The sequence below is a fragment of the Macrotis lagotis genome, chromosome 1, assembly GCF_037893015.1.
Source record: "Macrotis lagotis isolate mMagLag1 chromosome 1, bilby.v1.9.chrom.fasta, whole genome shotgun sequence".
In the NCBI taxonomy this organism is placed as follows: Eukaryota; Metazoa; Chordata; class Mammalia; order Peramelemorphia; family Peramelidae; genus Macrotis; species Macrotis lagotis.
The window spans coordinates 458,373,997-458,401,306 of record NC_133658.1 but is presented as its reverse complement, the minus strand read 5'-3'; the positions used below and the strand labels follow the sequence as shown (position 1 = coordinate 458,401,306).

The 27,310-nt window shown below is 37.9% G+C and overlaps 1 protein-coding gene across 1 annotated transcript in view; it reads right to left on the bottom strand.

Annotated features, from left to right (window-relative positions):
* VDAC1 (voltage dependent anion channel 1) overlaps window positions 1-21,713 on the bottom strand; it is a 39,013-nt gene extending 17,300 nt beyond the window's left edge. The window contains exons 1-5 of the mRNA XM_074213565.1: window positions 21,609-21,713; window positions 7,348-7,417; window positions 6,130-6,179; window positions 2,249-2,401; window positions 2,099-2,151 (exon numbers count right to left, since the gene is read on the bottom strand). Coding sequence (XP_074069666.1) covers window positions 2,099-2,151; window positions 2,249-2,401; window positions 6,130-6,179; window positions 7,348-7,414 — 323 coding nt within the window. The 5' untranslated portion in view covers window positions 7,415-7,417; window positions 21,609-21,713. The remainder of the gene's footprint in view (window positions 1-2,098; window positions 2,152-2,248; window positions 2,402-6,129; window positions 6,180-7,347; window positions 7,418-21,608) is intronic.
* Window positions 21,714-27,310: the final 5,597 nt, after the last annotated feature.

Here is a 27,310-nt window from a genome sequence, read left to right as displayed (position 1 = left end):
AGAACCAAGGTCAGGAACTTGCAAAGCTCTGACTAGGGTGGGGCAGTAATAAGATGTTGCCTAGGGTCAGGTCCCCAGCCAGAGCTTTCTCTGAGTTCCTGGAATACATAATCTCAAAAAAACAGCAGCAGCAGGACCAGCTTAGACATTCTTTTCAGAAGTACACAGGGCCTGGTCATAACATTAAATTCAACTAGAATTCATAGAAGAAATGAAGAGGGTTTTTTTAAAAGTTTAAAAATAAATGAGAGAACTCTTTATTGCAAGACATCCTTTTGTTAACAACTTGTTTCTTTTTTGATATTTTACTTAAAATTTGACTTGCTTACAAGATGGTTTTGCCTCTTTACTACTTTATTTAACACTGTAGAAATGCACTACTAATAATAAATGATGCTCACTACACCAAAAAAAATTTAAAAAAACAAACAAATGAGAGCTAGGGGGCAGCTAGGTGGCACAGTGGATAGAGCACCAGCCCTGGAGTCAGGAGTCCCTGAGTTCAAATCCGACCTCAGACACTTAATAATTACCTAGCTGTGTGGCCTTGGGCAAGCCACTTAATCCCATTGCCTTGCAATAAAAAAAACCTAAAAAAATAAAATAAATGAGAGCTAAAGAAAATAGGGGGGCAGTTAGGTGGTGCAGTACATAAGGCACCAGCCCTGAAGTCAGGAGTACCTGAGTTCAAATCTGGCCTCAGACACTTAATAATTACCTAGCTGTGTGGCCTTGGCAAGCCACTTAACCCCATTGCCTTGCAAAAACCTTAAAAAAAGAGAGAGAAAAAAAATGGTTCATTTAAAAAAATAGGAAGTGAAATGACAGTTATAGAAGAACTGGAAAGGGAATTAAAAATGTGGTGTAAGACATGCAAAACATTACTCAAGCAACAAGCTCTGAAAAGGGGTTGTTCCTAAACCAAAAAAAAAAAAAATCTAAGAGTTATAAAAAATATTTATAGTTCTTTTTGTGAAAACAAAGAATTGGAAACTGAGGGATATCCCTTAATTGGGCAATGATTGTACAAGTTATGGTATATAAATATGATGGAATACTATCATACTACAAGGAATGGTTAAAGGGATGGTTTCAGTGAACTCTAGGAAGACTTCTATGAACTGATGCAGAGTGAAGTGAAGAACAAAAACTATAATGACAACAACTACCTCACCTTCATGCTATTACATCTAGACAAAATGAATTGTTGCAATATCCATGAATCTTTCTAGATCTGCTCTCTAGGACCAAGCAAAACACATATAATTCCTTTTCTACCTTAGAGTCCTTCAAATATTTGGATACAACTTAGCAATATCTCCAACTTCCTTGATTAATTATTCTCTTCCCAAATCAGATATGCTCAATTTCTTCAGCTAAGGAAATGGAAGTTCAGAGAGATATGATTTGCCCATGGTAATGCAGTTCATTAATATACAGATAAAGAAATTGAGACTTTACTCTTATACCCATACCACAAAACCAGTCTAGTCTGCTTTAGTCTAGTTGGTTTATCTTCCAAAGTAATTGCTGAGCTACTTAAGTCTTTGGAATTAACAAGTATATGGTAATAGAATGTATCTTTTTTTTTTGCTTTGTTTTTGCAAGGTAATAGGGTTGATTGTCATGTTGAAGATCACACAGCTAAATAATTATTAAGCATCTGGGACCGGATATGAACTCAGGTTCTCCTGATTCCAGGGTCAGTGCTCTATCCTCTGCACCACCTAGCTACCCCAATAATAGGAATCTGAATACTCGAAATTTTGGATATCAACTTCATGTTATACAGTAGATTTAGCTTTCATAAAGAGTAACAAAATAATGACAATGACAAAAATAGTAGCTTTCACAGATGGCACTTAGATCTAAAAGCTATTTTTTAGGGACATATATGTATACTTACATAGAGAGGTAACATCAGAACATATACCTTATCATATTGCACAAAAACAGAATTAAATACAAAACAGATCCATATAGTAAAAGTCTTTCAAAACATAGAATCTTATACTCACCTTCTCCCCCAGTGTCTGGTCTACTTCAGACATAATCACAAAACAACCTTGTTACTCAATTCAACTAACTTAATTCTTACCCAGTGTTAGGCGAGAAGGATGAATCAAAGGTCAACTTCAATCCCCGTGCAAGCTAAACAGAAAAGAAATTCACAAGTTGCATTTGTAATTGCAAGGAAGGCTAAGATTCACAAAATAATAAAACGATGCCTCTTCAGAGACATGGTTACCTGATCCTCAACAGTAATTTCAGTGCCCAGTGTATTGTCTGTGTTCCATTTTTCTATGAATGTCAAGCCATATTCAGACCATTTATATTTTGTTTCCAAACTGCCTGAAACTTTGCTGGTCTCAGTGTTTGCTGAACCTGAACTTGTAAATTCCTTTAAAAAAAAGAAAAAAGAAAGAAATTAAGTTGAGGTAAGATACAAAAATGGCATGCTTAAAACTTAAAATGGAGACGAATGACTATTGATTACCCAAAATACTCAATACCTGGTACAATAAGTATCTCTGAAAGTCTTCATGATGTAATAGAAAGAATACTAGATTTTAAGTCAAGAGATTAAGGTTAAGTCTTGGATCTATCTAATACTGACCATAGGACTTCTAGCAAGTTACTTGACTTCTCTAAAGCTTACTCTTCTCATCTGTCAAATGGGGTGATACTAGTTCTATTGTGACTGAAGTGCTTTGTAAACCAAAAATGTGAGCAGCTACTGTTATTAGCTATAAAATTCTCATTAACTGTGTTCAAATGAAGACTTTTCACACTTAATATCATCAGGAAAACTCACAATTCTAAGGAATTATGCAAAGAATTACTCTGAAAGTCAAAGAATATCTTCACTTCAATTTATTTGCTTGAGAACTTCCAGTTTTCCTAAGGGGAATATGGGAACACACATTTATTAAGTACCCAATGTATGCCAGCCACTGTACTTTGCAAACACTCCATACACATTTTAGCTAAACCTGTCTCCTTATTTTAGACAGACTGGCATGAAACAAGTCACATCTTGATATAAACTGCCTTAAAACTAACTGTGTAAGGAAGACCAACTGAATCTGTCCTTTCAGTACTACAACTTGGGAAATTCTACTTCAACTCTGCTAATTTCAGAGAATCATAGATTTATATCAGAAAGGGATCACAGAGGCCATCTGAACCAACACTTTCATTTCACAGATGAGGAAATTGATGCTCAGAAAGGGTAGCTTCCTAAAGGAAGACAGGTAGTAAGTCAAAGACAGAATTCAAACCTAGGTTCTCCACATTACCATGCTGCCTTCTACATTCCAAAAGCTAATAGTTTCTGTCAACAGATTCATTGAGAGAGACACATGACAATTTCAATTACATACATTCAATATTTTAAAATATTTAAGAATCTTGATAGAATGGGATATCCTTGTATCTTATCAATGATATGGTTAGCCCATCCATGCCCTCCCAATTTCAGGATTCCTTTCCACAGGCCTGCCATAAATCCTGAACAGCAAATCTGCTTGTCAAGACAGCTACTCTCTTCCTCCCTGCCCAAACTTGCATGGATACCAATGAAGCAAACAGGCTATACACTGGGTATACCTTACATCTCTTGGGAAGAAATGAAAAAGAAACATAGGTTTTTGCAAAATATATTCTGGAGCAATGGAGAGATTCACATTCTCACAACTGACAAAAAATAAGTCTCCATTGTTGGTTTTTGGCTACATGTCAAAAATCATACAAGATTGCTTGAGAGATATAAAAGAGATTAATTTTGGTTAATAAGTAACTGGTTCTCAAAATTAGGCAAGTCATACACCTGACAAAAGTGACCGTTGACATCAATCAATCAATCAACAAACATTAATTAAGCCCTTATAATGTGCTAGGCAGGCTGCTAAACACTGGGGATTAAATAAAAGGAAAAAAAAAGAAAAAATACTGTCTCTGTCCTCAAAGAATTCACTAGGCCAATGTTAGAATATATAAATAAATTAGGTTTTGTAATTTAAAGAAGAATCAAGAAAAGTCAAAACTGAAAAGTTCATTTTTAGTAAACATCAATTAGCATCTAATATGAAATACATTAATTAGTACAGACCACCCTTGAAGATCCTTCAATCACAAGGGACACATGATGTACAACTGAAGCAGTAGTTATGCCAAAAATCATTTTGGCTTGGCTTTGGAATGTATAATGTGAGGTTTGCTTGTTTTGCAGGGTTCAAAACCTCTTTTGGTTTTAAATCATTAGTGTTTTATGTTTCCTGGGCAAATATCAGTCAATGGGGAAGGAAAGTGACACAGAAATATGGTAGAGAGGCTGGGGAAGGCAATCTAGAATAGAAATTTTTCTGCAAATAAATAAAAAATAGATGAGACTTTATTTTTCTTATTTTTCTTTTGCAAGAAAAATGGCTTATTTCTATGGCTTATTTGGAAATATGTTTTGAATGATTTCACATATGTATTGGTATCATATTGCTTCATTTTTAAATATTAAAAAGAAAAAAAGGACCTGAAAATTTATTCTTTTAGTATATTTTCTTGCCTACTCCATCATGCCATGCAAATGAGCCAAGAATTTCTAAAATATTATTTCTTCCAGCCTTTAACAAAACTGTTATGTTTGAAAAAAATACTTCCAAAAATAAAATCATCCCAAATAATCCCCTACTGGAAAAACCCTTGCCTCTAAGTCAGTTTTGGTGACAGAACAAAGAACAGAAGAGAAATGTTAGCCGACCTTCCCCTAGAGGACTGGAAAATGTTCTTTCTTGTGGCCTGGCCAGAGCCTCATGGGGAGCAAGTACAGTGACCTGGGAGGATGTGGAAAGAACAACTTGTACTGGAGTCAGAGGACCTAGGTTCAAAATCTACCTTTGGCACTTGTCTTTATAACCTTTGGAAGTCACTTAACCTTTATGAGTCTCAGTTTCTTTAACTGGATTAATGGTCTCTTGAGATCAAAGATTCTGTGTTCTTATGATTATAGGGAAGGTGCTTTGTTTTGCACATGGCTTTCAGATAAAGAAGGGCCAGAGGCCCAGAACTCAGAGTCAAGCCTCCCCAAATGGTTATCATTAAGAATCCTCACAATGGAAAAATCTGCTAGAACTTGAAAATATATAATATTTCCTCCTATTAAAGTTGGCTTCTAATGCTACAGTGTTCCCTCTTCATCATTCATAGAGGAGGCAGAATTCCTCAGTGCTTGATACTTGACAATGTCTCAGTTCCAAAGAATAAATGAACCAGTTTTAGGCCCAATCATTCAAAAGTTCTGCCCACCTTCTTCTTATGTCACCCCCCCCACCTCATTCATTATTCAAAATGAAGACACAATGTTTTACAACTTGGATATTATAAAGTATATACTGAAAGAAAATGAAAAACCAGTGGGAATATGTTTTAAATTGACTGATAGTTATCAGTTCTTGTTTTGTAAATGCCTGGATTTTTTTCTACTTTTCCCTAAAGTTAAGAGAAAGTTATATCTACAAACTAATTGTTATCACTTGTGAAAATGTAAATTGTTTGAATTTATTGTTATAATGTTGAAACATAAAGGTCAAAGAGTATAACCCACTGCAGGATAGATGGGTGGGCTAGCAGGGACAATAAACCTAGTTCCCGTCTCTGGGGGCCCTGTCAATTCAGTATGGACAGGGTCAACTAGCACCAAGAAATAAGCCTACTTTAGTCAGGCAATTTCTAAGCAAAGAACCTGGTTGGCTGCCGATCTGTAAGTCCCTATCTAATACAGAAACGATTTCTAATGATTCTGTCTTTACACAAGGACAAATTTAAACTTGAGAAGAAACGAAAATCAAGGGAAGAATGCTATGAAATCTTTTAAGTATATTTGAATACGGGTAAACTTTTATTGCTTATTACAAACCATGAAAGAAGAATTGATACAAACTAATACTGCAGGCTACTCAGATAGGCTCGAAATTGTGACTAACTGCAGCAATTCAGCATTTGGGGGAGGTGAGTCAGAGAACAACTGAAATTACTGTCTTTACTTATAGATCATTTCTAAGGTGCCACTTTTGATAAGAGGATTATGTTAAAAAAAATCTTCAAAATCAAATTTATAGGGCCTGAAAGACTTACCAGTCCATTCTCAGATTTTGTTTTCAGATCCAGTTTTATTAAGCCAAATCCTAAAGGAAAAAAAATAGGCATTAATAGGGAAGTGTTAACTGGAAAGAATAATTCCTTTAGTGACTTCTGAGAGTTCCTTTTAAAATAAAAATCAGCTTTTCAACACTGTATGCACTAAACTTCTACTCTATAATTATTCAGGCCATCACTGCAAGTGGGCTGTTGGTTAAGAACACCAGCCTAGGGAGGGAGGTCTCTTGCCCTACCCCCTTGAAAGTTGGTACTTCTGTGCAGCAGTCATTAGGCCCAGTGCTCATAGGTCTAATGACAAGCTAAACGCAAAAGAAAAAAAAATCTTTCTCTGGCACTGCCTTCAAAGCAAAGACAGATCTTGCTTTTTTCCTCCAATTGAGTTCCAGCTGCCAACTTCAAAAGTTTGGTCACAGGTGAATGAGGGGCAGCTAGGTGGCACAGTGGATAGAGCACCAGCCCTGGAGTCAGGAGTACCTGGGTTAAAATCCGGTCTCAGACACTTAATAATTACCTAGCTGTGTGGCCTTGGGCAAGCCACTTAACCCCATTGCCTTGCAAAAAAAAAAAAAGGTGAATGAAGATAGGGTGAACAATGCCAAATACTTAAAAGGAATGCTTCTCTCAGGTAGATGAAACCAGTGAATTTCTTATCATCCATCAAATTCAATTTTTATTTTAACAGTATATTAACCATCACTAATGTACCCAATATTCAGGGTGTTTAGACACACTGTTTCCAGAACAACATAGCATAGGAATAATAGAGGATGTGGAGAAACAGAAAAAACAATTCATCAGTCATGTATGAAAACATTAGATAGACAACACAAGTGCTTTCTTCTCATGGATGAACTTCTAAGAACAGAAAAAAGCTGCCAGTGCAATAGCAGAGCCTCTATTCAAGAAACATGGAAAGACATGGTCAAGAAATGCTCAGGAAGACATGGAAAGGTGGCAAATTGTACTAGCACAAGAAGTTCCTACATTAATGAACACATGGATCCATAGGGCAACTCTAGAAGTCTTTATATTTTCACTCAGGAAAAAAAAAAGTTGGATTAGGAAAATAATTCTCAACTCTTTGAGCAGTTGTCATGTGTCTCATAGACCAAGGTAAATAAAAATTTACATAGAAAAAAGCCCAAGTGTCAGAACCCAATGACAGAAATGGCAGGGTTTCCAGAGGGAACTCACCATAGCCCTTGGTAAACACATCCCTGGCAGATTTTCCAAGGTCAGCATAAGTAGGTGGCACAGCCATTTTCTGCAGGAACAAAATCATCAGAATGTGAATGTTTTCTAACTGTAGAAATCTATTTTGTTAATGGAAAACATAATTAAAATTAATAAAATGAAATGTTCTTCTAAATGTTTCATAAAAATATCTTTTCTAGTTCTGCCACTAGTTAACTGTATCAGCAAATCACTTCCCTCTATACTTCATTATAAGGAGAATACCATAGATTTAGAGCTGAAGGGATTTCAGGAATCCACTGAGTTCATAAGTGAGTTCATAAGAACAATGAGTTCATAAGAAGCTTAAGCAGAAAAGATGGGGAAGAAGAAAGGTAATCAATTAATGAGGAATAAAAGAATTTCTTGTTGCAAGAGGGTGCCCCAGATGAAGCTGAACAACATGAACTTATATTTTTCCCAGACAGCACACATCTGTAACTTCCAACAGTTCCCTTATTTAGCAGCCCTCAAATAGAAGCATGGGAGGCAGATGGTGGGAGTAATCCAGGGATGAGTGATAAAAGGACAAGGGGGCAAGGGATCAGAGAGTAACCAGCAATGCATCAACATTCTGCACAAAATTATCATGTATATCTTTCTCTTGCTATGACTTGAAAAACACGCTCCTTAAAGTACCTAACCAGTTACAACTGGATATTCCCACTTGTAACTTTTTCCTGCCCTTCCAAGATGCAGTTGGTGGCACAGAGGTCTAACATAAATCTGGACTCAAACATTTACTTGCTGTGTGACCCTGGGCAAGGCACTTGAGCTCTATTTGCCTCAGTTTCCTTTACTCAAAAATGAGAATAACAATAATAACAAAAATAATAGCATCTATCTTGCAGTGATGCTGAGTCTCAAATTAGATATTTACAAAAGTACTTTGCCTAGCACCTGGTACATATAGGCACTAAATAAATGCTTATACTCTCTGCCTCCAAGTCCTACTTTTGTCTTGTCAGGTCTGATCCTAGACAGTTACATGGGAGGGGAGGAAAGGGGTTGGTGGACTATACTAATAACCCTTCTTCTGCTGCCCTTGCCTTCCCCTGAGTACTTCCTTAGGTGTCTCTAGTTAAGAAATTAAATGTGGACATTCCTTAAATGCCCTCATCTCACTGCCTCTGGTCAGCCTATTTCTTTTCCCAATATCTCGAGTCCTGGTCACAGACCCAAACCCCTTGAAAGAATGTTGCTTAGGGCAAAGTTTTCAATGAATCAATATCTCTTATTAGTCCTGTGCTGCAGCTCTGGGAGTCTATTGCATAACTACAGTGTTGGGGGCTGGAGTTATGCCCCTTCACTAAATGGCTCCATTAAATGTTATGACTTTATCATATATTGTCTGCTTTGGTACCTTTCTCTCTCTCTGACTTTCATAATGATGTAAAGAGATATTCCCTTACACAAAAACCTCCAACAATTCCCCTGATCTCTACAAAATAAAAAATATATGTCTCTGGTATTAAAAGTAGGCACAGGGGCGGCTAGGTGGTGCAGTGGATAGAGCACCGACCTTGGAGTCAGGAGTACCTGGGTTCAAATGTGACCTCAGACACTTAATAATTACCTAGCCATGTGGCCTTGGGCAAGCCACTTAACCCCACTGCCTTGCAAAATCTAAAAAAAAAAAAAGTAGGCACAAACTGGCTTTTATTTATTTTTATTATTTTTTTAAATTTCATTTATTTATTTAAGGCAAGTGACTTGCTCAAAATCACACAGCTAGGCAATTATTAAGTGACTGAGTCCACATCTGAATTCAGGTCCTCCTGACTCCTGGGCTAGTACTCTATCCACTGCACCTCCTAGATGCCCCCTTATTATATTTATTTCTACAAGTATTTATTATCTCTCCTTCCTACTGTCCCCTCCAATTAAACAAGGAAAAAAGAAAAATAATAAAAATATTCAGTTTAGCAAAACAAATTCCTTCATTAGCCAACATTTCTTATAGCAAAATAAAATTCCATTACATTTGTATGCCATAATTTGCTTAGCCATTTCCAAGGAGAACATTCCTTCCCCCTTAGTTTATAGATTTTGGCAACTAAAAAAAGAGTTGCTATAAACATTTATATAAACTTTTTTGCACATTTGTACATTAATTTATTTCTTTGAGCTGTACCTAGAAGTGTTATGGTTGGATGAAAGTTTAATAATTTTGGAGGCATAGTTCAAAAGGTTTTCTTGAATAGCTGAACCAATTCAATGCTCCATCAATAGTAGATTACTGGGGGGGGGGGGGGTGGCTAGGTGGCGCAGTGGATAAAGCACTGGCCCTGGAGTCAGGAGTACCTGGGTTCAAATCCAGTCTCAGACACTTAATAATTATCTAGCTGTGTGGCCTTAGGCAAGCCACTTAACCCCGTTTGCCTTACAAAAAAAAAACCTAAAAAAATAGATTACTGGGGCAGCTAGGTAGTGCAGTGGATAGAGCCCCAGCCCTGGAGTCAGGAGTACCTAACAGGAGTTCAAATCCAGCCTCAGACACTTAAATTACCTAGCTATGTGGCCTTGGGCAAGCCACTTAACCCCATTTGCCTTGCAAAAAAAAACCCAGTAGATTACTACACTTGTCTTCCCACAAACCCTTCAATCTAATAGCTGTGAGATGGAAACCGCAGTTTTAATTTGTATTTCTCAAATTAATCATGATTTAGAATACTTCTTCATATGAGAGTCAATAGCTTGGACTTCTTCCTCTTCCTTTGTAATCTACCTGTTTTCTAAGAGGGAATGGTTTAGTCTTTGAATTTGGAGTTTTATCTTAATATATAGTCTGTACCTAATTTCAGTCAGACCGCTATGCACCACCTAGCTGCCCCTGTGCCTACTTTTAATACCAGAGATTTTTAATACCCAAAAGTTTTGTCAAAGAGTCAAATAATGAGGACTTCAGGCAGTAACTGGGGTCTTTGGGGGATATTGAAACTATGCTAGTGTTTTGTTTGTTTCTGTATAATTACATATATATATATATATATATATATATATACACACACACACACATATATATAATTATATATTCAAAGTATTCTAATGATCAGTAATTTTGTCACATAATTTGAAATCCAGAACTAATAGGCCCTCTTCCATCTTGATTTTTTTCATTATTATCCTTAACATTCTTGAACTTTTGTTTTTCCATATGGAATTTCATTATTATTTTTTCTAGCTCTAAAAAATAATCTGTTGGTACTTTGGTATAACCTGAAAAAATAAGTTATTTCTGGTCATATTGTCATTTTTATTATATTGACTTAACCTGCCCATAATCAATTAATTTGTCTTTAATTACTTAGGTGTCTCTTTATCTCTGCAAACACTATTTAATAGTAGGATTCATATACTTCCCAAACAAATCTTAGTAAATACACTCCCAAATATACTGAGTTTCCTGTATTTATTTTAAGTGGAATTTCTCTTTTCAGCTCTTTATGCTAGGTTTTTTTGGAAAATACATAGAAATAGTAACATTTTAAGTATTTATTTTATAAACTACAAATTTGCTGAAATTATTTCAATTTTTTTTGTTTCACTCCTTTAGATCTTCTAAAGTAAATCTCATCTTTGGCCAAAAAAAGTGAATTTTGTTTCTTCTTTGTCTTTAAACATTCCCTTCATTTCTCCTCCTTGTCTCTTTCCTATTGCTACCATTTGGAGGACTACATTAAATTGTAATCCCATGGAACTTTTCAGTTTTATTTCAGACAATTCAGCTACATACTGTATTTTTCAGTCAAATTAGACCACTAATTCTTCTCCTTCTTATCCTATCTTCTACCTGTATGCATTCATAAAAGAATGAAATGATTTCCTTCTATCACTTGCATGGACTTTTCCTAATGCTCCCCAGTTGCTAGCATTTTCCTTCTCAGCAACACCTTATACAATTTGTATATATCTTGTTGCTGTTGAGTTGTTTTGATCTTGACTGACTCTTCATGACACTGTTTGGGTTTTCTGGGCAAAGATACTGGAGTAATTTGCCATTTTCTTCTCAGCTCATTTAACAGATGAGGAAACTCAAGCAAATAGGGTTAAGTTGCTTGCTAATAAGTGGTATATGAGGTCACATTTGAACTCAGGTCTTCCTGACTCCAAACCAGTGCTGTATCCACTGAATTACCTAGTATATACCTATAAATGTACACTTTGTATGTACATTGTATTACCTATAAATTCCCACTTTGGAATGTAAACTCTTTGAGGGCCATTTTACTCTTGCCTTTGTATCCCCAGAATTTAATAGAATGTCTGAGATATTTTAGAAATTTGTGTTGATTGATAGGTCACCCTTGTGCTTGTAATAAAAGAACTCTTTCTGTCTCTTCAATTCAACACTTAGTAATTATTAACGGCCAATTGTGAACAGAGTATTATGCTAAGACCCAAAATGAAACAATCCCTTTGCTCAAGGAATTTATATTCTTCTGTGGGAGATACAATTATGGACCCCAATAAATAAACACAAAGTATGTGCATGTAAGAGAGATAATTCAATGAAAAATAACTAACAACTGGGAGATATTCCTCTGATTGTTGTTTTGAAGGAAGCTAAAGGCTGATACAAAGCATAGTCTAGACTTGTGGGGATCACCTGGGAATGCATGAAGGCAGAAGATGGACTGTCATGGAAAGGAAAACAGCAAAGCAGTATGTCTAGAATAAAAGTGGGAGAAGAGAAATAATAGGAAAGAAGACTGGAATGCTATGTGGGAGTCAGATTGTGAAGAGCTTTAAATGTCAGGCTAAGAGTGTTCTCTTTTGCCTTAGAGGTAATTAGTAATCTTTGGAGATTTTAGCAAGGAAGTTATAGTTGGATCTCTTTTAAAGAATCTAACATGAGAGGGAAGAATAGATTCAAAAGAAGATCAATTAGGTGATAAATAAATTAGTTCAATAAAAAAATAAGGGTCTGAACTAGAACATAGTATAGGCAGAGGAAGCGGCACAATTGCAGAATACCTAGAAATGTATTGAAGGGATGGTGGGATTGAGTGAGGAAATGGGAAGAGGTGAATCCTTCAAGGGCTACCTCATAGGTTACATCCTTCATGAAGATTTTTGGGATCCATACCCTGACCTACAACTGACAGTGTCCTTCTTTTCTTTTTTTAATGGTTTAATTTGTATCTTAGGTCATACTCCCCTATAAGATTATAAACTCCTTAAAACCAGGAGCATCTTCCATTGTTATGTATTTAGATGCTTAACACAACTTAAACTGAATAATCTAACTGTAGAGTCAAAGGATATAGACTGGGAAAGGATCTTCCTTAGAGCTCATCTAGTCTACTTTACAGATGGGAAAACTAAGACCCAGAGGCAGGAAACCTAAGTTCCAAAAAATAGCAAATAACAAACCCAGATTCATTCTGGCTCTAAATCTTATTTGCTTTCTACTGCATTATGCTGCATTCCTGTGCAAACACCTTGTATTAGAACTGCAGAATCCTGGAATGTTAGAGCTGCCAGAGGGGTTGGAGGTCATCTGGTCCAACCCTCTCATTTTAGAGAAAGAAACTAAGACCCAGAGAGTGCCAAGTAATGCCTAAGATTACACCCAAGTCTCTTGATTCCTACTGTTGAGCTTTTCCCATGGAATCAATAATCTGCTCTCCTTGAACAAAATGGGTGTCTACTTTGGATATGATGTTCCTTCAATACAAAAAAAGTCTATAGAGGTTTATTTAGCTTGATGCAAGGCAAGATCAAGTAGATTTTTAACAATCACTTTAAATCTATAAGAAAACAAGCAATGATCCAGATAGGAAGTACACAGATATCTTTGTTCTCTTCATAACTTTTATTGGTTTCCCAAGGAAAGGGATAGAATCTGAGTGAACTTGTTTCAGGAAGACATTGGTATTATGAGTGCAAAGGGAAGGAAAAGGATAGCATCAGTCAGGGGAGTGGTCAAGGCAAACATAATTATTTTCTGTTTCAAGGCATTTCCCTGCACAGCAGCATGTTGCTAGTGACCCAAAATGAGTCACATAATCGCCATCTGCTGGCTCAAAAGTGGTATACAAAATGGCATCATCACATTCCAAATTAAGCTTAAAGGAGGGAGACATTGTAGCACCTGGCCTGCTAATTAAACTTATATAACCTACAAATTAAACCACCCCTGCTAATCTTACTGTGATCTAGTATAACCTCCCACAAATTGGGAGCTCATAAACCCCCTATATAATGAAATTAACCTTCTTGGAGTCTTTCATAGCATTCCAGACAAGTTCCTCAACTCAGAAAACCTATTCCAAAAATGTCAGTACAAGTCCTTCCTACTTCTACCATTCAATGAAATAAAGTTAAATTTAAAATGTATTTAAATACAAAAATTCTCTGTAAGCATAAGAATCTGACATTCACTGAGCAAGTTGTTCTCATATTCTGCTACCTCTCTCCTACACCCAAAACACTACTGTACAAGCTACTCCTCAAAATGGAAAGCTTCTGCAACTCTGAACGAGACACTAACTAATAAGAGACCACAAGGGTATAGGTGCCTCTCAGTTTATAAAATACTTATGTTCCTCCCAACATTTAGGCATATTAGTAGGGATTTAATATTTTCTTTCAATTGTTTTTCAGTCTTGTCTTACTCCAACTCTTCATGATTCCATTTGAGGTTTTCTTGACAAAGATAGTAGACTGGTTTGTCATTTCTTCTCCAGCTCATTTTACAGATGAGCAAACTGAGGCCAATTGAGTTAAGTGATATGTCACATTGATAATAAGTATCTAAAGCCAGATTGAACTCAGAAGGTCTTCCTGACTCCAGGCCAGTGTTATCTACACTATCTACACAGCTTATCTATACCAGCTGTATGCTAAACTGAATTACTCTAAGTTTTTTGCAAATTGAATCCAATATTAAAGTTCATAATTTACAGGAACCCTGCAACAATGCCATTTGTAAAGAAAACAATGATTTTGTAAAGATAAATTATTCCCCCTAATGGATTAATATCCAACGTGCTCTACTTGTGCCCAAGTAATATCAATGTCTAGACTAGAGGTATCAAAAATGCTGCTAGCACCATGTTTGGATTTGGAATCAAAGAGCCTCAGCTAGCTCTAGGTAAATCATTAAACTTTTCAGGGTCAGTCTACTCATCTTAAAATGAAGATAGTGAAAGTACCTACTTCAGATATTATTGACAGAATCAAATGAGATAATGTATGTTAAGTGCTCTGCAAACCTTAAAGTGCTAAATAAATGCTATCATCATCATCATCATCATCATCATCATCATCATCATCATCATCATCATCATTGTTAAAAGTGACTATTTTATCTACAGATTCTCCTTAAGTAAGATATTAGGTAAGAAAGAGGCAACCTCTTCGGAGTTGAGAATACTGAATCTGTCTTCTTGCATCAATATTTCAAAATACCTCATTTCATAAATGTGCATCTTCCCTCCATCACAAATATTGCTAATATTAAGGATTATGACAGTCATTTTACAGGTGACTACTCTCTGGGGTTGTCACCAAAAAAGTTTGTTTAATTTTAAATTTCATTACCCTAAGTTTTCTTGAAGTAGAGTCTTCCATGATCTCAAGGGGCCTCACCAAGGCATAAAAAAATAGCCAGCATCTCACCTACACAGCTGTAGAGGCAGCTGAGGTTTCCTGGAAAGAACACTAGATTCAGAGTCAGAGGATATGAGTTCATGTCAAAGTTCATACTCTCTCATTACAGATGTATGATCTTACTTTTCAATGACCTCATCTGAAAAATAAGAAACACTTACACAATCCACCTAAAAAGGTAGTTATTAGGAGCATGAATGAAAAATGATTTGCAAACATAAAGTCACATGACACCACAGAAAGAGCACTGCACTTGGAGTCAGAGATCTGGGAGTTCCCTCCATTTGGCTGTCTACTTATATACCAAGTGCCACTTACTGTTGCTCTCTGAGACTTACTATCTTAGTTACCATAGGCAAGTAACCTCTCTGAGTTTCAGTTTCCTCATCTGTTGGACTCAATGACCTCTAAGTTTCCTCCTAGTTCTATATCTATGGTCTTATGACATATGCTATTATTAACAAGTGATATACATGTGTCCAAAACACATGAGGGATAGTGTCAAAGACTGTGGACAAAAACATTATTTAAAAACCTAGGAGAATAGGTGTGGAAATTTCATTTCACTTCAACAAACATAAAACTGTTTTCTGTATACAGAATATTGTGTTAGGAAATAGAATATGAACCAAATTTAAATACAACAGGATTTCTGCCTTCACTAAGTTCAGTAAGAAACTTCTATCCAAATCCCATTCATTAGAAAGGTTAATGGACAATTTAATGTATCAATAGGGATACAAAGTTTTTCCTTTGGCAGTCCCTAGTCTACAAAAGGATAGAACAATAGTGTCATGTCTAGGCTTGCCCCAGGTTACAAATATCTTTCCTTTAAGGAATACATTCTTTCCTTCTCTATCTCTGGGCAAAGTCTCTCAGGGCAAAAGACTTTGGGCTTATTGGACAGTACTTAATTAGTTGTATGTTTATTACTGGATGTTACAGCCTACAATTCAGATACAAATAAATAAACTAGGATTTTAGAGATTGAAGTTGTTTCTTCATTTAAAAAAAAGTTGTCTGACCTTGAGCTCAGAAAATAAATTGCTCAAAGGATTTTTAAAAAAAGATAATACTGAAGTGTGCTTGATGGAAGTAGCACTGGCTTTACAATTCAATTAGTTGTGAACTAGAGGAACAAGATTTAATCTTCAGAAATGATTCTGCTACTTCCTACCTGTGTGACTTCCCCCTCAATATGAAGGGGTCTGATTCAATGATTTCTAAAGTGTCTTTTTAAGTTACAAATACTATGAATACCCTAAATTTATTAAGCACCTGCTAATCCATAATAACTCATCTACTTTTGACAAGCCTTAAAATAATTCGTTTTCCTTGATAACGGAGCACCATTCAAAACCTTTAAACCTTAGCTTCTACCCATGTGGAGGAAGGCACTATAGAGGACAAAATATCCAAAATATCTTTTAGATTACCCAAGGAACTCCTGGGCATATGGGAGGACGCCACACCTAATGATTCATCTCAGTTATGTGGGCTGTACTTCCAGGGCAGTGGGGAGATGGCTCTGAAGCTTTTGTCAAAATATAGCTGTAATTACATATATGCATGCATGTATGTATTATGTGTGTATGTGTGTGTTCAAAATGCTCGGTTAACACCCAAATGGATTTACAATTACCAAACAGCCCAGGCTGCTCAAATCTGGGGGGGGGGGGGGGGCCTGGTGTGTGGGTGTGGGTATGTGTGGGTGGTTATGTCTCCCCTCCCTGAGTCAACTTAATTTAAAATAAAGGCTAAGAGTCTTGCTTGATAACTACTACCATATTCCAAGAAAGGTAGCTGGGATCCACCTCACCATAAAAGGCTTTCTCACATGCATGCTGGGGATCAGGCTGCAGGGAACAGCATCTTCCCATTGCAGACTTTTACACAAGCCACAGAGGAAATCCAATCTGGCAACCGTAGGTCTCCTGTCATTTAAGTTCAGCACCGCTAATACCACCTTTACAGAAACTCTTTGACCTAATCTTTCAAGCAGGTCAAGCTCGGGAAAGCCAGAGGGAGGGGAGGAAGCAAGATATACTAAAGGCTATAAATTTATAAGACTACAAGCAACTCCCCAGGACATGCCCACAATTGACCTCATGGTTCCAAAAGACATAGATAAAGCTGCCAGGAACCACCATCTTTTCCACATGAGCAATGAATAATTTTGGAGAAGTTACTTCTATCTTAAAACAGTTCTGGAACAGATAGGTAGCACAGTGGATAGAGCACCAGCCCTGGAGTCAGGAAGATGTGAATTCAACTCCGCCCCAGACACTTAATACTTAGCTAAGTGACCTTGGGCAAGTCACTTAAGCCCATAGCCTTTTTAAAAAGCAACTCTGAAACCAAGAAGTTCTAGAGAAAGTCCAATTTATACCAGTTGGGCAAATAATTGTCCTCAATTCTACAGAATTAGACAATAAGATACCGGACTTTTAAAGGCTGAAAAGGAACTGCATCTTAGTTGAATATTCAAGTCACTCTACCATTCCAGCTATTTGAACAAATCCTAATCCTTCTAGTGTCTTAATACAAAGAAAAACTAATTTGCCTATCCAATCACATAATCTTTCACCTATAAAGATATCTACCTAAGTTAAAATATAACACCTCCAGTCTGGCACCTTAAGCCCTCTGCACTACAGCTCCTCCCCAACTTTCCAGTCTTAATATATTACTCCTTTTCACCTACTCTCTTCCTGTCAAACTGGTCTGATAGCTGTTCCCTGTAAATGATATTCCATCTCTGGCCTTATCCACTTTGTGCAGGTGTTTCCTCATCCTCCCCCACCCCTACCATGTCTGGAGTTCACCTTTCTTTAAGGAATCCCCAAATTTCTTTCAAGATACAGTTCATGTGCTCTCCCTCACAATGGCTCTTTCCTAATTACCTGGTTGTTAAGTCTTCTCTCCTTCCTCGATGTATTCTATATGCATATATCTATGTCTATCTGGACACTTGTATTCCCTCAAGCAGAATGTAAATTTTGCCTAACTAACAAAATTGTGGGCCTTTGCTTGAAAACTCATAGATTATTATGACCAGGGCAAGAGTCTAGTCCAGAAGTCTCCAAACTATTAGTCAAGGGCCAAAGGTTCCTGAAGGACTACCTATTTTTTCTAAGGCCAACAAGCTAAGAATGGGCTTTGCATTTTTAAATACAATTTTATAATGTGAAAACTATTCCTAGCCCACAGCTGTACAAAGAGTCATGGACCATAGTTTATAGTATCCTGCACTGCTCTGTGGATTTTTAAGCTGGAATCTATTTTTAAAAACTTGGATAATTGTTATTTCAGCATAACTGGTTCTTTTTGTAATTTGATGTATTTTATTTCATGAATTTAAAAATATTTTGAAAAGGGACCCCCAGACTTCACAAACTGCCTGGGGTCCAGATATAGAAAAATAAAGAATCCATGTGGTCTCCACTTTAGTGCCAACATTTTACAAAGATAAAAACTAAAGCTTAGAAATGGCAATGATCTAGCCAAATTCAAAATGTGAGTTATGGACAGTTCTGTTAGTATGAAGGTCTGACTAGCTCCAACCTTATTTCTTCACCTAAAAAATATGGACAATCAAGCATTTTGGTCAAAAATGTGGACCAGGTCAATGCTAAACTCACATTTTTCATGAAAACCCAGAAGTCAAGTTGGTCAATCATTCAAATGTCTGATTCTCCCATTCATTAGTTTGCTCACATATAAAAGCCCACATAGGAAGAAACTTTTATGAAAATATACCTTTCTTGCCTCCAAGCAGAACTGCCTATAAAGAGATGATCAGGGGGAATTTCAATTATCTAATGATTCACTGGTTTGTTATTTCCTATTCTGATATGTCACTCTGATCTAGAACCACTGGAAGAATACATAGAGGATGATGATGATGAAGCATCTTCCCCAATGGTCACAAAGAGTAAAATGAGATTTTGTTGGTTCTATCAAAATTACAGGATTAAAACATTCAAGTTCACTTCTGATTAGAAGTTGACAGCATTCTCATTAGAGTTTTAAGTTAGTTAACACAGTAAGGCAAAAAAATGCATTAAACTGGTACTCAGGCAATCCATGTCCTAGTCCTGGCTCTGGTGCAAATTTGCTGTGAGATGTTGGGCAAATTACTTACCTTCTGTGTGCAGAGGGACAATAATACTATTCTATGTGGTAGGATTAAAGAAAGAGTGAAATGGAAAAAAGAAAATATAGGCAAAGGAACTTTAAAAACTTGGGAGCTTGATTTTAGGATAATTTAACTGAATCAGGGATGCTAGGCCATTCAAGGTGGTTGAATGGTTTCCAGGTGTATAAGAAAAATGAGACAATACAAAACCCAAACTCCTTAGTCTCTTCCAAATTGCCCATTGTGGCTGGGGCCTGGGAAAATTAGGGAAATCAATGTTTCACTTTGTTTAGAGCCTATGTCAAGATGGGGGGGGGAATGCAATTTATTCTTAAAAGGAATTTTGGGTTCTTGGTATCTTGTTCAGTATACACTTAATTGGCTATAGAATTATCCTTTTGAAATTAAGGAAGATGCCTCTAGACCAATAGTTTAGGAATTTACCAATTCACAACTAAAGGCTCATTGGAAAGAAACTGGCAAATCATGGATCCTTGTGAAGTCCTCAAAAACTGTGAAGAGGGGTGTGTGGCCTAAGATAACCAACACTTCAATCTGAAGAGATATTCATAGAATCATGGGGTGCCAGAGCAGAGGGGGATCTTAAATATCACAGTCCAATGCCCTTGGCTGAGGTTCATTCAGAGAGGGGACTTACTCTCAAGGTCATAAAATGAGCTAGGGACAGAGCCCAGGCTAATTTAAGGAAGGTAGATTTTCTTTCAATGTTTCTACCGTACCTACCAATATGTACATGACTCTGAATAAGCAATAATTCATTTTCAATTTTCCAATGTAGCTATTTGGGATAAAGATGTCAGAAGTATTTTTTAAAGTGCAAAAGACACTCATACACATACACACACACACACACACACACACACACACACACACACACACACAAACACAAACCCTTCTCCTTTGCAATTATCTTTTTCTTTCTTGCATTAGTTATTTGTAAAAACCTTTTTCTCCCCTTAGATTGTAACAATATTGGCAGTTTTACATCTGCCTTTATATCCCCATGTCAAGCATAGGATCTTTTATATGTGTGTGTGTGTATATAATATATATAATCTACATGCATATTTCATATATAATACGCATGCATACAAATTATATGTACATGCATATTATTTATACACATATAAACATTTACACACATACTAAACACATATTAAAGCACTAAGAGAAGAAAGCAGACATGGTTGAAATTTCCTCATGGAAACACCAAAAGATGTTTTTAAAATGTCTTTCCAAGGACTTTTTTTGGACTTTTAGCAATTCTAACAGCTGCTTGAGCTTTTTCTCTTGGCAAATTACCTATCTTATAGGTTAGCCTCATTAAACTGGGGGGGGGTGTTAAGGGGGAAAAGTGGTGGCCTTAAGGAGGTTGAATAGAGCCATTTCCCCTAGAACATTTCTCCCTTCTCTAATTATTCACTTCAGTGAACTGGTGTGGTGCTTTAGCCACAAAGTGACTAATTCACAAATCTAGAATATTTAGATGAGCAAATCTTCCCCATAATTCTTTGTTTCACATAAGAAAAATCACATCTGGCACACAAGGAGAACAAGATTTCAATAATGTAAATAGCCCTGCACAGGGAGCCAAGAGCCCCAGTCAGGAAACTTGGTCTTGCTGAGAACGGAATGACCTTGGGCCAATCTATTTTCTTTCTTGGGTCTGTTTCATTATCCGGGACCAAAGAGGTTAAAACCGATTATCTCTGGATCCCGTCCCTCCCTGATATAGCATATTTTCCAACCTAAGTAAGCTATTCCTCTTTCCACAGAGGTAGGACGCGCAGCCGCCTAGGCCATGTGGCCTGCAGTTGGGGTTGTAGTGGCTGGGCCGCTGTCATGTGCTGCCACCGCCGCTGCCCAGGAACAGCCTCGGGGAAAGCCGGTAGATCTTACGCCAATTAAGCCTGGGGCATATTCCAATCGAAGAAGAGGACCAAGGAGGGAGCAGAGGTGCAGTCACGGAGGGGGTGCGGGGACTTGGTGTTCGGGGTGCTCCGAGTAACGGACTATGTGCTCCAAGAGGCCCAGATGGAGCCCAAGCGCGGGTGGGCTCGGGGTGCGCGGGAAGGGGGAGTGCGGAGGCCTGGGGTAACGGGGGGAGGGGGGCAGAGTGGCCGGCACACGCGGCCTTCAGCTCCTGGGTGGGAAGGTCACGTCCCCAGCGGCGCGGCGCAGCGCGCCCCACGGCCTGCCAGCCTCCCCCCACGCTGTGGGCCCCACTCTGGGCAGCCCCAAGCTGCATTTCTCGGGGCACGCGTGGGGCACCGACCGGGCCAAAACACGGGAAGGCGGCACGGACCCCTCCCCAGCCCGCCAGGCAGGGCCCTGGGAGGCCCAAGGGACGGACAGCGGGGTCATCCCCCGGCCCCGGGAGGCTTGAGCTGAGCCCGCTCTGCCTGGGGGGGGGGGGGTGGATGGGGGGGTTGGGGGGGTTCCCTACCTTCCTCTCCCAGTGGACGCAGCGGGAGCAGCAGCGGGCGGCGGACTCAGAGGCAGAGGGGCGGCAGAGGATGCGGGGAGCGGGGCGGGGCGCGGACCACGGCGGCGGCGCGGGCCCGCCCCCGGTTGCGGGCTCCTCCGGGCTCCGGCTCAGGCTCCACCCCCTCTACCACTTTTCCTTTCCCGCCTCCCTCCCCTCCTCTTGACCCCACCCTTTGCTTCCCTTCCCCCTCGCCCTTCCCCTTCCCCTCCCAGTTTCCTTTCTCCATCTGTCCCCTGCGTCTTTGGCCTCTAGGAATGGCCGTTTTCGCTATGTGCGCACTCGTCTGTCTGTCCTTGTACACATGTGCTCTTCTGCTCTATTTCCAATTCCACGGCATATTGCACAAACCCCAGGTGGTAGAAAAGCGGAATTATTATCCTCCATTTTATAAATTAAGTTCAGAGAAGTTAAATGTCTTGCCCAAGGTTTCAAAGCCAGTGAGTTGGCAGAACCGTTTTTGCAAACCAGTTTTCAGATCTAGCATCCTGCAGTCCAAAAGTTCTTTCTACCCCAATAAATTGCTTCTGTTATTCAGCACCGAACATTATCCTATATGGAAAATTAAGATCTAAATGAAATCAATCACCCTGAATGGAGGAAAAGAAGTGGGCTAAAAGTCACTATTAAACAACAAACTGTTATTTGATTACCTGTATGACCTTTATTTTGTTGTCGTTTTTGCAAGGCAATGGTGTTAAGTGATTTGCCCAAGGTCACACAGGTAATTATTAAGTGTCTGAGGTCAAATTTGAACTTGGGTCCTCCTGACTCCAGGGTTGGTACTCCACCTACTGCATCCTTTTTATTATTTTTCCTTACCTGTATGTTCTTTTTTTTAAGGTCTTTGCAAGGCAAATGGGGTTAAGTGGCTTGCCCAAGACCACACAGCTAGGTAATTATTAAGTGTCTGAGGTAGGATTTGAACTCAGGTACTCCTGACTCCAGGGCCTGTGCTCTATCCACTGCATCGCATAACCACCCCTTACCTGTATGTTCTTGAACAAATCACACAACCTCACTGGGCCTCAGGTTCAACTTTGACCTAGATGACCCTTAAGGTGCTTTCAGGTTCTAAATCTGCAAAGAAGGACCTCAGTTTTTCAAGAAAACCCTCAAAATCCTGAGCCACAAGCCCAATTCTTGATCTCTTCTCTATGGTTTGTTCTTTGACATGCTGTGTTTCCCCTTCAGAAATCAAATTAAATTGTGCTAGGGTTGGTGAATCTGAGAACTGACAAAGTAATCACAATTGTGACCAGTCTATTATATCCTGCAGCATACACTTTTGCCCTGTGATTCACTAAAGGGCTAATTGAGTTTCTTAACCTATAGAACTTTCAAGAATTAGACTTTTCAAAACACAAATGGGTTAGGGTTGTTGAATCATGACTCAGATTGAGCCAGAAACTACTGCTCTGCCTTTGGGCTCCAATTGGGCAATCCTTCTTTCTCCAGTGAAGACATTTTTAGGGCTGCAAGTTCTAAACCAGGAGTTCAGATACATATGTAGAAAGTAAAGGGAATAACAATAATAACTAACTTTTTATATTTCTTTAAGGAACTGGGGGGAGGGGGAGGAGAAACAACTCTAGGACAATAACATACTAAACAAAGATTAAATAAACAAAAATAAAATAAGATAGTTCAGGCCTTCCAGGAGTCACAATTACAGATAAATCTAAATATCCATTTTATCTTACAGAATTAGTCAGAGAATATCTCTACAATGTATCATCTATCAATAGAGGCAGAAATAGTATCTCTTCTTTGCTACTACAAAGATTAATTTATAATGTTTCCTGTTTCTAATCTAACTCCCTATTGTCAGGCAACCTGATTCAGGCAAAGGCAATATGGGGCATTATAGATTATTTAGTTCATCTTTCTCATTTGATGATGAGAAAACTGAGGGGAGAGATACCCTAAAACAGTGAGAGTTAGTTGGGACTAGTTCACAGATCTCTTATTTCCTACATGCAGTCTCTCTCTCTCTCTCTCTCTCTCTCTCTCTCTCTCTCTCTCTCTCCCTCTGGAAGTAGTATTTTATTTTTTCCCAATTACACACAAAGATAATTTTCAACCTTCATTTTTCTAAGATTTTTGAATTCCAAATCTTCCCCCCCCTCTCTTTCATCCCCTCTCCAAAACTGCAAGCAACCTGTAATGGAGGTGGACAGGATAGTCATTTCCAGTACATACCAAAGATAAGAAAGATTTTTTTTTAAAAAATTGTCATGGACTCCTTGTCAATAGCTTCTTTCAATTACCCAGACTGACTCCAGCCCAAATTAGTGACCTTGGGCAAGACCCTTCCTCTCTGGGGAATTCTCATTATCTTAGGATCTTAGAGATTAGGCTTGGCTAATAAGCATGTATATAAAAATCATTTGGAAACTAAATAACAATCTAAAAGAATGAGTAAATTAAAGAATGTCATAGAAGCAATAAATAATTATATTAAAAATAATGATAATAATAAAAGAACATATCAAAACCTATGGAATGGAGATAGGGTGGGCAGAGCCAAGATGGAGGAGGAAAAAACAGGGACTCCCCTGAGCTCTTCTCCAAATCCCTTGGAACAACTTTAAATAATGCATCAAAACAAAATCTGCAGTGGTAGAACCCACAAAAGTACAGGGTGAAACAATTTGCCAGCCCAAGACAACTTAGAATGTCAGTAAGAAAGGTATGTTTGTTGAATGGAACACAGTCCTGGGTAGATTGTGCCAGGAACAAGTTGTGGGCTTTGAGAGCACTGAATCAGTTCCAGAAGTTCTCAGTCCTCAGATAATAAGTGTATGGAACAACTAGTCAGAAGGAGATTACAGGGGTCTTTTTGCTGGAACTAGGGACAAGACTCTACTGCATTGCCCATACTTGGATCCAAGGCACAGACCCAGGTGGCAGTCCTGGGTGAGGAGGGACACTAGAACATCAGACAGGCTACAGTTGAGCTGGGACCCACGTCACAGTTCTAAGACAGAAAAGAGTATTTGTGGTCACTCACAGACCAGAGCACAGACCATGAGACTAGTAAACATACTTCTCCTTAGACTATACTACCTTGAAAGAACTGAAAATTTACAAGTCTCTAGAAGTATCTCTGAAAAAAGCTGTATAAACCTCTGAAGTCTGGGACAATATGTCCTCTACCCTAGAAACAGTCCTATAAGCAGAGTAAATAAGTAGACTTGGAAAATGAGCAATCAACAGGAAAAAAATCTGACCATAGAAAGTTATTATAATGACAAGGAAGATCAAAACACAAACTCAAAAGAAGACAATAACCTCAAAACTCCTACCTCTAAAATTTTAAAGAAAAATATGAATTGGTTTCAAATCATGGAAGAACTCAAAAAGAATTTTGAAAATCAAGTAAGAGAGGTAAAGGAAAAATTGGGAAGAGAAATAAAAGTAATACAAAAGAATACTGAAAAACAGTCAGCAACTTGATAAAGGAGGCACATACACACACACACACACACACACACACACACACACACAATTCTGAAGAAAATAACTCCTAAAAAAAAGAGTAGGCCAAATGATAAAAAAAAAAAAACCCACAAAGATTCCCTGAAGAAAAGAACTTAAGGGGGTAGCTAGGTAGTGCAGTGTTGAGAGCACCAGCCCTGGAGTCAGGAAGACCTGAGTTCAAATCCCAACTCAGACACTTAATTACCTAGCTGTGTGACCTTGGGCAAGTCACTTAACCTCATAAAAAACAGAATTAACAAAATAGAAAAGGAGGTACAAAAACTCACTGAAAAAAATTCCTTAAAAATTAGAATTGGATAAATGGAAGCTAATGATTTTTTGAGACAACAAGAAACAAAAATGAATGAAAAAAGAATGAAAAAATGGAAGAAAATATCTCATTGGAAAAGCAACTGACCTGGAAAATAGATCCAGAAAAGGTGTTAAAGATTTTTGGTCTACCTGAAAGCCAAAACCAAAAGAAAAAAAAAAAAGACTGGACATCTTTCAAGAAATTATCAAGGAAAACTGTTGGGAACCATTGTGTAGTGTAAATATCTTCACCTGGTGCCTTTGAGCATCAGAATCTTATCTTACTAAATGCCACAGGAGTGGGAGTGGATTAGAGACTGGAAAGGTATTTTAGATACTGGTGTTTTGGTGAATTAACACTTGGAGATCTTGATGTAGTATTTGTCTTCTTTGTCATCCTTGTCTCCTGCCCCTCCAAAGCTCACCTGAGAAAGATAAGGGAGTCCAGAAGTGGGACTCAACAGAAAACTACCCTGCTATCTTAGAAGCAGCAGGAAAAACAGAAATTGAAAGAATTCACCAATCACCACCTGAAAAAGATGCCAAAATGAAAACTCTCAGGAACATCACAGGCAAATTTCAGAGTTCCCAGGTCAAGGGGAAAGTATTTCAAGTAGTCAAAAAAAAAATTCAAACATCGTGGAGCCATAGTCAAGATGACACAGGATTTATCAGCTTCTACATTAAAGGACTGGAGGGTTTGAAATATGATATTCTGAAGGGCAAAGGAGTTAAATTACAATCAAGTATCATCTATCCAGCAAAACTGAGTATAATCCTTCAGGGGAAAAGTGAATGAAATAAAAGATTTTCTAGCATTCCTGATGAAAAGACCAGAAAAGAATAGAAAATCTGTCTTTCAAAAACAAGACTTAAAAGAAACATAAAGGGGTATACAGGAAAGGGAAATCATAAGGGATTCAATAAGGTTAAACTCTTTACATTCCTACATGGGAAGATGATACTTCTAATTCATAAGGACTTTCTCATTATTAGAGCAATGGAGAGGAAGATGGGGAGGAGTGGGGAACAGGAAAATGATTGAACCTTTCACTGAAATTGGCTCAAAAGAGGGAATAACATAGACTTTCAATTTTACATGGATGTAAAAGGGGAAGGGTCTAAAAGAAGGGGCATAGAAGAGAGGGCAGATTGGAGAAATAACTGAAAAATATTTTGAAGCAAATTTCTCTGATAAAGGCCTCATTTCTCAAATATAATAGAGAACTGAGTCAAATTTATTAAAAATTAAATATTATTAATAACAATATCAATACTAATGAAATAATAATGAATTGTTAAATAATAAAGTATTAATTATTGATGGTATTTATTAATTAATAAATGGTAAAAAAGGTATGAACAGTCAGCTTTCAGATGAGGTCATCAAAACTGTCTATAGACATGAAAAAATACTCTAAATCACTATTGATTAAAGAAATGCGAATTTAAAAAAATTCTGAGGTACTAATAGAAAAGGAAAATGACAAATGTTGGAGGGGATTTAGGAAAATTGGGACACTAATGCATTGTTGGTGGAGCTGAAAAATGGATTCGAACCTTCTGAGTACAATTTGGAACTATGCACAAAGGGCTATAAAAACAATGTGGGGTGACTAGGTAGCACAGTGGATAGAGCATAGGCCCAGAGTCAGGAGTACCTGGGTTCAAATCCTGTCTCAGACACTTAATAATTACCTAGCTGTGTGGCCTTGGGCAAGCCACTTTACCCCACTTGCCTTGCAAAAAACCTAAAAAAAAAAAAGAACCATGCAAACATTTTACAAAAATATTTATAATCATTCTTTATATGGTGGCAAAGAATTGCAAATTAAGGAGATACCCTTCATTTGGGAAAATGGATGAAC